The sequence below is a fragment of the Carcharodon carcharias genome, chromosome 17 (genome assembly GCF_017639515.1).
Source record: "Carcharodon carcharias isolate sCarCar2 chromosome 17, sCarCar2.pri, whole genome shotgun sequence".
Classification (NCBI taxonomy): domain Eukaryota; kingdom Metazoa; phylum Chordata; class Chondrichthyes; order Lamniformes; family Lamnidae; genus Carcharodon; species Carcharodon carcharias.
In genome coordinates this window covers 53,245,542-53,258,287 of record NC_054483.1, presented here as the reverse complement: position 1 = coordinate 53,258,287, position 12,746 = coordinate 53,245,542, and the positions used below count along the sequence as shown (strand labels likewise).

The 12,746-nt window shown below is 46.7% G+C and overlaps 1 protein-coding gene across 1 annotated transcript in view; it reads left to right on the top strand.

The window, feature by feature from the left end:
- Nucleotides 1-1,263: 1,263 nt before the first annotated feature.
- The window catches only part of phyhiplb (phytanoyl-CoA 2-hydroxylase interacting protein-like b), a 56,502-nt gene continuing 45,019 nt past the window's right edge, over nucleotides 1,264-12,746 (top strand). The window contains exon 1 of the mRNA XM_041209051.1: nucleotides 1,264-1,369. Coding sequence (XP_041064985.1) covers nucleotides 1,264-1,369 — 106 coding nt within the window. The remainder of the gene's footprint in view (nucleotides 1,370-12,746) is intronic.

Genomic DNA, 12,746 nt, shown 5'->3' with positions numbered 1-12,746 from the left:
GGCACCTGAGAGGCACGGATTGAAGGGGGAGAGAGGGAGACAGTAGGAGAGAAAGACGCTGGGATTGAGTGGGAGAGGGAGAGACACTGGGATTGAAGGAGAGAGGGAGAGACACTGGGATTGCAGGAGAGAGGGAGAGACACTGGGATTGAAGGAGAGAGGGAGAGACACTGGGATTGCAGGAGAGAGGGAGAGACACTGGGATTGAAGGAGAGAGGGAGAGACACTGGGATTGCAGGAGAGAGGGAGAGACACTGGGATTGAAGGAGAGAGGGAGAGACACTAGGACTGAAGGAGAGAGAGGGAGAGAAACGATTGAAGGAGAGGGAGAGACACTGGGATTGAAGGAGAGAGGGAGAGACACTAGGACTGAAGGAGAGAGAGGGAGAGAAACGATTGAAGGAGAGGGAGAGACACTGGGATTGAAGGAGAGGGAGAGACACTGGATTGAAGGAGAGAGGGGGAGAGACACTGTTTCGAAGGAAAGAGAGGGAAAGAAACAGGATAGAAGGAGAGGGAGAGAAACAGGATTGAAGGAGAGAGAGGGAGAGACACTGGATTGAAAGAGAGAGAGGGAGAGAAACAGGATTGAAGGAGAGATAGGGAGAGACACTGGATTGAAAGAGAGAGAGGGAGAGAAACAGGATTGAAGGAGAGGGAGGGAGAGACACTGGATTGAAAGAGAGAGAGGGAGAGCGAGACACTGGGATCGAAGGGGAGAGAGGAAGCAAGACTGATATTGAAGTTGGGAGAGGGACTGAGAGTTGGTCTGGGAAGCCCGGTGAAGAAGAGGTTGCTGCCAGTCAGCCAGTTTCTGGAAGTTTCTTTCTCTGAGTGCCAGTATGATCGGGCACTGCCAACACGAGGTGAATGTGAATGCCTCATAAATGATCTGGCGCTGGAAAAGATGTGCCCTTTGTAAGGGGAACTTGCGGGCATTTCCAAAGCAGGTCAGGCTGTTGGAGCAGTTGGGCTGGAAATGTCAAATATCCAGGAAGGCGATGGATTTAAACTGGGGCAGCTGGATGAGGTTTAGGTGAAGCCGCGCTATTAGTTTGTGTAGCTCTGGCAGTGTTTTGTTTTTGCTGTAGGCATTGCTGATGGCTGTGCTTTCTCTCTCCCCTTCGCAGTGAGCTGGAATAGTTGAGTCTGGAGCTGACGCTGTTCCCCTTTCTCGCCAGTGAAAGCGCCCGAGCGATTCCAGCCCGACACTCAAGGTGAAGGCGGAGAACAAAAAAAACCAAATCCTCGTAAAACTGCAAAATGGATGCACATCTTGCCCACAGTCTCAGTAGCCCGACCAGCCCATGCGACGACATGCTGAAAAATATCAGCAGTTTGGAGGCCATACAACTGTGTGACAGAGAAGGTAAGGTTGGTAAGAAGGAGGAATTCAGACGAATTCATGGAAAGCTAACCTAGGGTGGCGCACGCCTGTTCATTGTCAAGTACATGGCATTTAAATTCGCTGCTACATTTCCCAGTGATTCAATTTGACGCTCAGTTCTATCACTGAATGCCAGCTAGCTTTTAATCCTGTTCAGTGGAACTGATACGCTTTCATTTCTTGCAGGTTATTCCGTTTGTCTGATGGCTTTTCACGATGTCGATTTAATCACACTGCGTGCTTCACTGTTTATTATGTAATCTTTTTATAGCGAAGATCTATAATGGCTTGTCCAGCGGAGTGAAGGAAATTGGGTGCGTTTCATGGTTCGATATTCAGCACCATGGACAAGATAGGAAAGGATCGCTCAATGTGCTTACTGCAGTGGCCAACCGAGCAAAATAGATGCACTTGTACTTGACTGCTGTGGGGGACAGTGGTTGGTTCAAACAAGCTACACAATTGGGTTTGCCTTTTGCAGAAATACTTCGGCCCCGAGAATAAAGCACACATCTATGCAGAAAGGATTTATCTGAGATTAATGTTTAATTGGTAGCAGTTTTGGTATTTTTGTCGCATTGTTAGAATGACTGCTCAAGTTCCCCGTATCAGTATCTTAAAACAGAATAGACATAGTGATGACAGCTGTTTAACATAATGTCCATTTGTTTCAGTCATCGTGCGGAAGCATAACTTCAGTACAAAGCAATCTTTCAAAAGCCTCAAGGTCACTCAGGTGCAAAAGTTTCTCTAGCGTCCAATAATTCCATCAGTAGTGTTTCATATTCTTACTAACTGCCACCAGCTACCCAGCTGGATATTTTTGAATAACATTTTGTTTGTCTTTTTTTTCAAAAATCAAACAATAATGTATAACATTTATGCCAAATGCAGAGCACATCAATTATCTAGGTAGATGGTTCGATAATCCCACCACAAAAAAAAATCTAAAAGTAGCTTCAAGTCAAAGCAAAGAAGCCGCAAAAGGTATGTGGGTAAATCATCCCAAAATAACAATGCAGATTAGGGAGCATCCTACTGAAAATCATAGACCTTTTAAACTGTGCAATAGGTTCTTCCAGTGGACATGCAAGGTTTTGTTCCTTATCAGTTCAGAAAGTGAACTTTCAGACTGTATTTGGAGCCATTCAAAATGATTAGCGTGAGGACTTTGTTTATTTTCTCAGGCTGAACTATGGTTCATGCACCTTATGTAAGAGATATTGAAGTGTCAGTTTACTTGAAGTGAAAGTGTTTTGTTTTAAGCACAATAAGACTTGCACCTTTTCTGAGAATCCTATTCAACATGGGGCAAACTGAGCCAAGTTGTGAGAGTCTGTGGTTTCTAGGTTTTCATTATATTTAATGAAATTCTTGATACATATTGACAGGTGGAACAGTGTTGGAAGATGAATAGAAATTGATGAAAGCAGGATCCATTCTTGCAGACTAATCTGTCCTCTCAATGATCAGTGAACTATCATTAACAACCTTTATTATGACATGCTCAGATATTTCACATGTAACATTCATTGTTTATGGTTAATGGATTTTATTTATCACACAAGTAATTCTGATGAGATCTGAGCAAATAAAGAATACTGTGTATAGTCTTGCTTTATGTATAGCCATTCAATTAGATTTACATTAGCTTTGTGTTTCACAGCAGTTCTGTAACTGTTGCCTTTTCAAATCTTTTAGTTTTCAGTTTTGTGCTTTCAGCCTGAATTTCCTAGATTTTACTAAGGTTCTCTAGAATTCACAGAATGGTATAAGATGGTAAAGGTGTACTCGATAGAGGAAAATGCAGTACCGTGAAGTGCCGAGGCCAGTAAGGAATCTTTAATTTGTTTATGACATCTTTGGCAATCTTTTGTTTGCCTCCACATATCACTGACCCTCTATCCAGCTCCACCTGTCCCACCCACCTTAAAACATTACATTTCTATTTCTTTTTAGTTCTGATGAAGAGGCATAAAGACTCGAAATGTTAACTCTGTCTTCCTCTCCACAGATGCTGTCAAACCTGCTGAGTTTTTCCAGCAATTTTTGCTTTTGTTTCAGATTTCCAGCTTCCACAGTATTTTGCTATTTCTTAGGAATCTTTAATTGGCAGTAGCAGAGATGCAGTGAGGAGGAGGTGTTATAATAGGAGAGAGGGAATGTCTTTTGCAAAGTACAGAGAAATGAAGGAGCTAGTAAGTCAGAGAATAATCATATTTAAGCTATAGAGTGAACAGGTTGCAGGTGCTCATTTTCAGAGGGCTGGTTAGGTGGTAACAACTGGAAATGGAGCTGGACAGGGGGTAAGACACTACAGAGAGCTAGAGCAGATTTGTGAGGTTATAAGTTGATCTGTTGTATTCCCAAAACCAATGAAGACCTAAGTTAATTTCCTGAAAGTACACTAATAACATATTTAATATTTGATATTATTTATACGTTGTTTTAATATAATGCAAACCCTAATATCTTATTAATTTTGATCTATATAATTAAAATAGTAAATAAGATTTATATAATGTATTTTTAATATAAAATCTATAGCATGCAAAAAACTTTATAAAAATATTAATTGTAATTTATACAATATAATAAATCAGAAACTTTAATGCCAGATTACCAGCTAGTCGTGGTGGGCTACAACTAGGGGAGTGTTAACACAGCCAAAGGCTTGAGGTTGGTTTATGGCAGGAGACTTGAAGCTGATATAGCATTGGAAGCCAAACATCCTGGGTAGTTCAGAGTAGAGCTGGTGACCTGAAACTGAAGCTGAGGCCAGAGGTGGGAAATGAAAATTTCAGCAGTCACAAAAGTATTATTGAGATATAGTTTTCTTAAACTCATTTGGAGTTAAACTAAAGTCTGCTAGATTAAATTATGCAAAATTTCACACTTGTGTAATTTGGGGAATTGAAGATGAATGTTCTGTACTTGAGATTTGACATAATCTCCTGTTATAACTAGCACTCTTCAAGGTGCAGAATTTATATGGAATAAGAATTAATGAACATATGCTTTAATGTAAATGTTTTTTTTATCATGAAACATGTCAAAATAACCCGTTTCTTTATTCTTGGCATCTACCTACACTAAATTGGAGCTGTCCTGAGCAAAGTGCATAATCTGTAAGGTGACAGACGGTTTTGTTGTGGATCGTTGACAATGTGACCTTTTCTGTTCCATTTGATTAGAAGAGCACACTCCACCCTTGAGGCTGTGGATTGTTTCTCACTGTGGACATTCTTTCTTGTCTAGTTATTGATGCTTATGATGTTTCTAAAATTTTTGACCATTGAAATTTCACCTTGTTTTTCTTCAAGCCCCTTCTCAAAGAGGCATATTTTCATGAAGTGTGGCCACAAAATAGCTTTATTAGAGGACATAAGTGTGATGCCAAATAGATGATTTTTCCTGTGAGCCATGTATATTTTACTAATCGTTTCAAAATTGTGGCACCCTTAAGCATTTCCTTGTGACAATTATAATGGGTCCTACAGATGGTGTGTCTGGATCAAGGCTGCAGTAGCTGCTGGTGCTAAGTTAGTTAATTTATCATAGAGTTATTGAATATCAAATGCTGATTTCTTTTAAACCCCGTTGAATCTGGTTGTGCTTTCCAGCTGTTAGTTGTAAACATCACTGGGAGAAGAATTTCATTGCCCTTTAATGCGTCTTTTGCTGTGGCGCATATTATCTATGTACCTTCAAAAGGTCATCTTTTACTGCAGAGGACACACACATATAATTCCACAACTGCCTTGTAATATTTCAATCTCTACTTTACCTTGTAAATTAAATCTGCTGGGATAAGAAAGGATTTTTGGGAAATGTTTCACCCACTTCGCATCCAATTTGTTTGGTTGGAGATCAGTAGCTGCAGTGTGGACTCCAGCCAGGTAGAACTCTGTTAACATTGCTTGACTCCTGCGTGGCTGGAAACTAAATGTTTAGGATAGAGCTCTGCAGATGCCTGGGTAATTGTATGGGCAGAACTGTCTTCCAACAGGTATTTTACTGAAATGTTAATGTTTTGGAAACAAAATAAATTAAGTTCAGGCTAGAATACAAAGGGCTGAATTTAAAACAGCCCACTGCAGCAGGAAACATGGCGATTGGACCCACTTAATCATGGGAGAGGCCCCATGTCCGTCTCCTGGTGGCAGCAAAACCTGACGTGATTAAATCGGAGGATAGAAGGGAGTGACACTGCATTCCCGGAAGCTTTAATGATTAATGAGCCAATTGACACCCGCTATCCCTGAACACACACAATTTAGTGGTGGCTCAGGGAATAAATGCCGGGCCACATGGCTCCCTTGAATCCTCAGAAGGCCGACCAACGTCCCATTTCACCTTCACTCACCTTTGATCATCCTCAATCTGTGGTAGGTGCATTGCTGCCAGCTGCCAGCCTTCCCACTAAGGAGCTGCCAGCTGCTGATTATCCAACATCCCTCTGCGGTTGAGGCTTTCGCCACCAGGGATCTTAATCTTGGGGAAGGGCCAGTGCTAACCAATTTGATTCTGGGGTCTCCCCCACTGAAGTGGCGGGAGTTCCCCGCCGGCACTCCGACCTGTGGACGAGACCCCTGTTGGCCTGACAGAATCCTGACCAAAGTGTCCACAGGATCCAACACATCATCTCAGCATTTGGCAAGCCAAGTTGATACAGCAGTATGTTTGCATTCCATGTGTTGTCACATAGATATGATGGGACCCTAAGTCCTTCACTTTGAAATTAGGTCTGAGCTGTGACTCTGACTCCACACTGCCAACTTAACATCTGTTTGAATACAAACTGCATTGCACCAATGCTAAACGTGCAGCTTTCATGCACGCCAAGAGAGAAAAAGTAAATTCAGACTATGGGCTGGATTTTCCGGCCCTGCCGGCGGCCAGTATCTTGGCAGCCGGACCAGAAAATTCACAGTGCGGCCAAAATTCAGTTTTCTGCTGGCGTGAAAAAGGATTGTGATTTTTTTTTTCCCTCCCAGCTTTCATGGCGGGTCAGGTTGCTCACCGTGCCGTGTCGCACTTGCATGTCTTTGCATTTCATAAATACTCATTATAAAACCCAATTCGCTGGAATCATGCTTCCATTTCAAATCCGATGGCAGTGCCGGTGGCTAATTGGACCATTGGGAATCATGACCGGATGTTACTGGCATGCACCTGGCAAACTGCACTTCACTCATGAATTCAAAGTTTGTATGCGCAGTGGTTGCTTACCTTTCAAAGCGTCCACAGCTGCTCCAACTCCATACCAAGGCTGCTCAGGCAAGGCCAGCGGGATGGGAAGGGGCTGCAAGCTGCACGCTTGACTGTAGGGGGTGGGGTATAAAATAGGTTGGAAGGGGCGGACTGAGACACATGACTGGGGGGGTATTGTTGACTGGAGCACAGAAGGGAAGAGCTGGACAGGGACACATGACTGGTGAGGGGCTGGTGAAAGGAAGAGGGGGCATAAGTCTGAGGCAGTCCTGGGTCAATGCGCACCATGTAGTTGGGGCCAGAAAGCAGAGGCAGTCCTGGGGCACTGTGCACCATGCTACAAGGCTGTGCCTGGCACATATGTCTAGGTCCCAGTCCAGGGAGGGGAGGGTTTGTCCGTGTTGTGTCACTCGTGCACAGCATAGTGTGCAGGGATCAGTCAGTCCCTCACATATTTGGGTCCTGGGGTTTGGTGACTTGATGGGTCACAGATGGCACAGTCACAGTCAGGGAAGGCATCTGCAGCCTGTAAATGGAAACTGGTAAGTAAGAGGGGGTGCACTTGATTGTCTCATAGGACTGGTCTCGGTAGGCCACTGTGCTTAGGGCCTCAAGGTGGGGAGGGGTGAAGTTGACATGAGGCATTGGGACATCCACAGAAAACAGCTTAGTGGGAGGACAGGGATATCTACAATAATTATGATGGGCTCCAGGGTTAGAGGGGGAGGCAGGAGAGTGATCGGAGTGAGGAGATCTTGCATATGATGATCTTCTAGGACAATAGGAGGAACTTGGACAGTGATGGGAGTCGGGGCTGGTGGGGTGTTGGAAGCTGGTCTCATAATAAAAGTGGAGCAACAATATTTCGACAGCCAATGGCATGACGCAGTTGAAAAATAACCTAGAGATAAGAATATCCAGGGGAGAGGTCTGAGAGCTTGTGGAAGGTGTGGACTGCTGTACTTTTGGGCTGATTAAAAGGCACCCTAATAATTTCTGCTTTAGGACCTGAAGATCAAGGCTCAGCCGAAACATTTTAGGATGACTCAAATGCCAATTGAAGGATTTAGGTAAATTAACTCATGGTGTGTATTGTTGCGAGAATCCATCACGGCTTGGGGCCACATGTTGATTGTGTTTGAATGACCATTTGTCCCTCTCATAGGAATGCACAAAGGCTAGAAGCATCCAACTGTAAAGGGGCCACGACTAAAGTTCATAAGTAAAATGCTCAGAAGACCTCTACACATCGCACTGAGAGGTTCAGGCTTTACACAGCTCAGTGATTACAGTCATTACATTAGTGCAAGGCTGGGCTCTAGTCTGCTCCAAAGGAGGCAGCCTGATAGTGCCCTGACTGCGGTGATAGTGCCTGGCTGTACTCACCCAGATCCAGCCCACTTTCTGAAAGTGCTGTCATGCCTGGGCTTTTGGGGGGAACTCATCTTCCAGTGATCCTTATGGCTGTGCTACAATTCTATTGGAGGATCTGGGGATGGAATGCCGGGAATGAGGGCACTCCAAGGGCATCACAATGACCCATAGCTTGACGATGGATGATGATCATTGCAAGATAATGTTCAATCATGAGTCTGTTCAGTTTTTCCACAGAGACGAGGAGGAGTACACAATGGAGACAGCAGATAACGTTGCTTTTTTCTTGGTTCTCGTGCAACTGAAGAGGAGAAGAAGGGCCTGTGCCATCAGGCAGGGCAAAGGGAAGAGCCTTTGACCTGAGGAACATGGGCCAGTCGGGCACCATGAAGACCCAGAAGCTGAAGTGGAAAGACCAATTCCACAGAGCATTCAGGGTTGGCTAATCGGTGTCAAAGGCTACACCAGGCTAATGACGCTACGTTCACTGGCTTCAGAGGAGAGGTAAAATGCTGCTCATTTGACATTATGCTCCTTGCTTGAGCAGACCATTGGAATGCTGAAGATGCATTTCAGATGTCTGGACCAGTCAGGTGGCGCTCTCCAGTATTATTCCCAGAGGGTGCCCCGCATCATTGTGGTTTGCTGCACTCTATATAAACTGGCACTCCAAAGGGGGGTTGAGTTGCCAGGTGGAGAGATGGAAGAGCTGCACATTCAATGAGGAGATAGCCACAAGGTTCCAAGACAATGAAGACGACTAACTCATATGAGCCTCTTTCACCTGTTCCCTCCATTGCAAAGCAACACCTTCTTTGCTATCCTCAGCATCTCAATGAAGGACATCAATCTCGGAATGAGTAGTCACAACCTTGCCTCATCCTTAGAAGCTAGGCAGCCTTTGGAGCATGTGGCCATTCTGTTACAGGATAAGAACTCCACCAGCACTCACTGTGAAGAAATTAGACATTGTGCAGTATTTTCAAGCATCGCGCGAACATTTCACTGGTTACGGCAACCTTCAACAGGCAGGAGCAGCACTGCAAACCTCAGTGCACACATGGCAGTGTTGCAAGGCGCCTCAAGGAGGACAATCATCAATCATGGCTTCTCGCATGAATGCCACCAAAGGCTCCAACATCTCTGAGGGTCAATACCAGAGGCTTGTCATCAGATTCGGACTCAGCAGGAGCCTAGCCTCCAAAAGTCCTCTGAGCGAGGGAGACCTTGGCTGTCACTGCCTCCGCCTGCTGTGGACCATAAACTGTCCTGTGCTGACCAGATGGTGACTCCGAGTTTGCTCTAAAGTTAGGTCCCATCGAGGTGTGTGTCTCTGTGCTGGTGGAGAGTGCAGGTAAATGCAGTGACGGCTCTACCATTCAGTGGGTCCTCAGGATCCTTACCCGAGGTGGTCTTGGGGCTGGGGCTGATGGGCTGGCTGCGGGTGTGTCTCTTCCTTTCCCTGTTGGCGAGGAGTAATAGAGAGAAGAGATAAATAGTGATTGGCTGGATTGTCACCTATGTTAAAGAGCACTCACAGTTTTGGAGGATGAGCGAAGACTAGTGGATGGGGCCTCACTGGCATGTTGGGAGATGCCAATCTTGCCTGTCCTCGCCAACCATCTCTGCTGCCTGCTCTTCAAAGCGGGTGATTGGCCTGAGCTCTGGCATTCCCCCTCCTGTCTGGGTTCTTTCATTATTGTTGTGGGTGATCTTGAGCTGCATAAAGACAGACAGACTGACTGTGAGCAGGATGGATGCCAAAGCAGATGATAAGCATGCCTGACTGCTACATGTGCTGAGTGGACCTGTGTATAGGTTGAAGATGTGACTTGTGCAGAATGTGACAAGAGATGAAGATGTAAAAGTGTGTTTGAGAGAATTAGTGGTGATGTCCTTTGTGTGAGATCCCTGTGGACTGTAACCCTTATGAGAGTGTGAATTGAGAATGAGGAGAAGGTTGACTTACTCTGGCGGAGTGGATGAGATTATTCATCCTCTTTTCTGCACTGGAGAGATTCTCATCTGAGGGCCGCAGGCACTAACCACACTGGTGACCTCCTTTCAACCTTGGTGGTGATGTTGGTGGACCTTCAGGTCCCATTATGGGGTGGTGTGGGGTGGGGGTGGGGACCTCCTGCTGGTCCTCGACTGCCTGGAGGAGTGTTGCCAGTCTCTTGTCGCTGAGCTTCGGTGCACAGCTTGTCTCTTCTGGGGGCCATTCTGCTGCTTGCCACGACAAGTCCTGGGCTGCAGAGAGTGAATGTGTGCCCGTGTGCCGTTTCAGTATTTAGGGCGGAATTTTCCACTCCAGAGACTGAGTCAACTAAAGAAAAAATACCTTTGGAGGTGATTCTAGTTACATTGTGTAACTACTATGATTGTCTTTGCTTCTGGATATTACTTTACTTGTAAATAAATTTGATGGTGTAATTTTGTCCTACACATCAGTGTTGTAGTGCTGCCCAAAGCGCATCGGAGCGCCACTCAAACACCTTCAATTTCAAGCAGACTTGTAAACTCAATGAGGCCCACTAAAACTGGACATTCAAGTGACTGACTTGAAAAATGCTGTAAAGCTGCTCAGATCCAATCACAGACTTGTTCCTCTCTGCACTAGTAAGCTTATCAACAGCAAATTAGAGAGAAACCAGCCTATTGTTGGACGAGCAGCAAAGAGTGGGAAGGTGAGTATTGAAGGTAAATTTCAGGGCCCGGAATGCGAGGCAGCTGGAGTGGCAGTGCGGGGCGCAGGCGTGGCAGCGGGGCTGGCGGTGTGGGGCCCAGGGGAGGCAGCTGGAGTGGCAGTGGGGACACAGGTGAGGCAGCCGGAGTGGCAGTACAAGGCCCAGGGGGGCAGCTGGAGCGGCAGTGCGGGTCCCAGGGGAGGCAGCTGGAACGACAGTGTGGGCCTAGGCGAGGCAGACGGAAGCAGCAGTACCAGACCCAGGGGAGGCAGCTGGAGTGGCAATGCGGAGCCCATTTGAGGCAGCCGGAGCGGCAGTATGGGGCCCAGGTGAGGCAGTAGGAACAACGGTGTGGAGCCCAGGCAAGGCAGCTGGAGTGGCAGTATGGGGCCTAGGCGAGGCAGCTGGTGCGGCAGTACGGGACTCAGTCAAGGCAGCTGGAGCGGCAGTACGGGGTCTAGGCGAGGCAGCGGAGCGACAGTACGGGGCCTAGGCGAGGCAGCCGGAGCGGCAGTACGGGGCTCAGTCGAGGCAGCCGGAGCGACAGTATGGGTCCTAGGCGAGGCAGCCGGAGCAGCAGTATGTGTCCTAGGCGAGGCAGCTGGAGCGGCAGTACGGGGCCCAGTCGAGGCAGCTGGAGCGGCAGTGCAGGGCCCAGGCGAAGCAGCCGGAGCGCCAGAACTGGGCCCAGGAGAGGCAGTTGGAGCGGCTGTACGGGGCACAGGCGAGGCTCTCGGAGTGGCAGTACCGGGCATAGGCGAGGCAACTGGAGTGGCAGTACAGGCCACAGGCGAGGCAGCCGGAGCAGCAGTATGGGGCACAGGTGAGGCAGTAGGAATGACGGTGTGGTGCCTAGGCGAGGCAGCCAGAGAGGTGGTGCAGTGCTCAGGCGAGGCAGCCAGGACAGCAGTGTGGGGCTCAGGCGAGGCAGCCAGAACAGTGGTGCATGGCTCAGGGAAACAGTGGTGCCACTGGTGTCTGAGTAATTGAGCGACTAGAGACAGAGAGAATGAGGGAATGGGAGGAGAGAGAGTATGAAGGGGTGGGGGAGAGAGAGGGTGAGGTGTGGGGAGGAGAGAGAGAGTGTTGGGGGAGGAGAGTGTGTGTGGGGGGAAGAGAGGGTGAGAAGCGAGAGTGATTTACATTAATTCGTTAGCATTGATGGCCTGAGGATTTGAGGTACACTGTTTGTATTCCCTCCTGGCAACTTTACATGGCATTTACAGCACGGGAACAGCTATTTGGCCTACTCCATTTATGTTGGGTTTATGTTCCACACAAGCCTCCTCTCACCCTTCTTGATCACACTATCAGGGTAACCTTCAGCTTCTTTCTTCCCCATGTGTTTATCAACTTCCTTGAATGTATCTATACTAGAATCATAGAATGGTTACAGCACAGAAGGAGCCCAGTCAGTACATTGTCTTTGTGTCAGTTGTCTGCAACAGCAACTCAGCTAGTCCCATTCCTCAACCTTTTCCCTGTAGCTCAGTAAAATCTTTTCTCTTCAAATAATTATCCAGTTCCCTTTTGAAAACCTCAATTGAATCTGTCTCCACCACATTCTCAGGCAGTGCATTCTGATTCCAAACCATACAGAAGTTTTTTCTCATGTCACCTCTGGTTCTTTTGTTTATCACCTTAGGATTCTTGATCTTCTTCCAATGGGAACAGTTTCTCTCCATTTATGCTCTCCAGGTCCATCATGACTTTGAACGCATCTAACAAATCTCCTCTTAACCACCTCCTCTCCAAGGGGAACAGCCCAGCTTCGCAAATCAATTCACATACTGAAGTCTCCCATCGTCGGAACCATTCTTGTAACTTTTTTCTGCACTCTATCTAAAATTGTCACATCCTTCCTGTTGAGGCTGAACCAGTGTTTTATGAAGGTTCATTACTTGCTTTTGTGCTCTGTGCCCCTATATATAAAATGCAGGGTTCAGTATAATTTCTCAACCTGTCCTATCACCTTCAATGATTTATGCACAAAAACACCCAGGCCCCTCTACTTCTGCATTTCTTTTAGAATTGTACCCTTTGGGTAGGATCTTAAGTCCCACGGGCGGCGTGCCACCTGACCC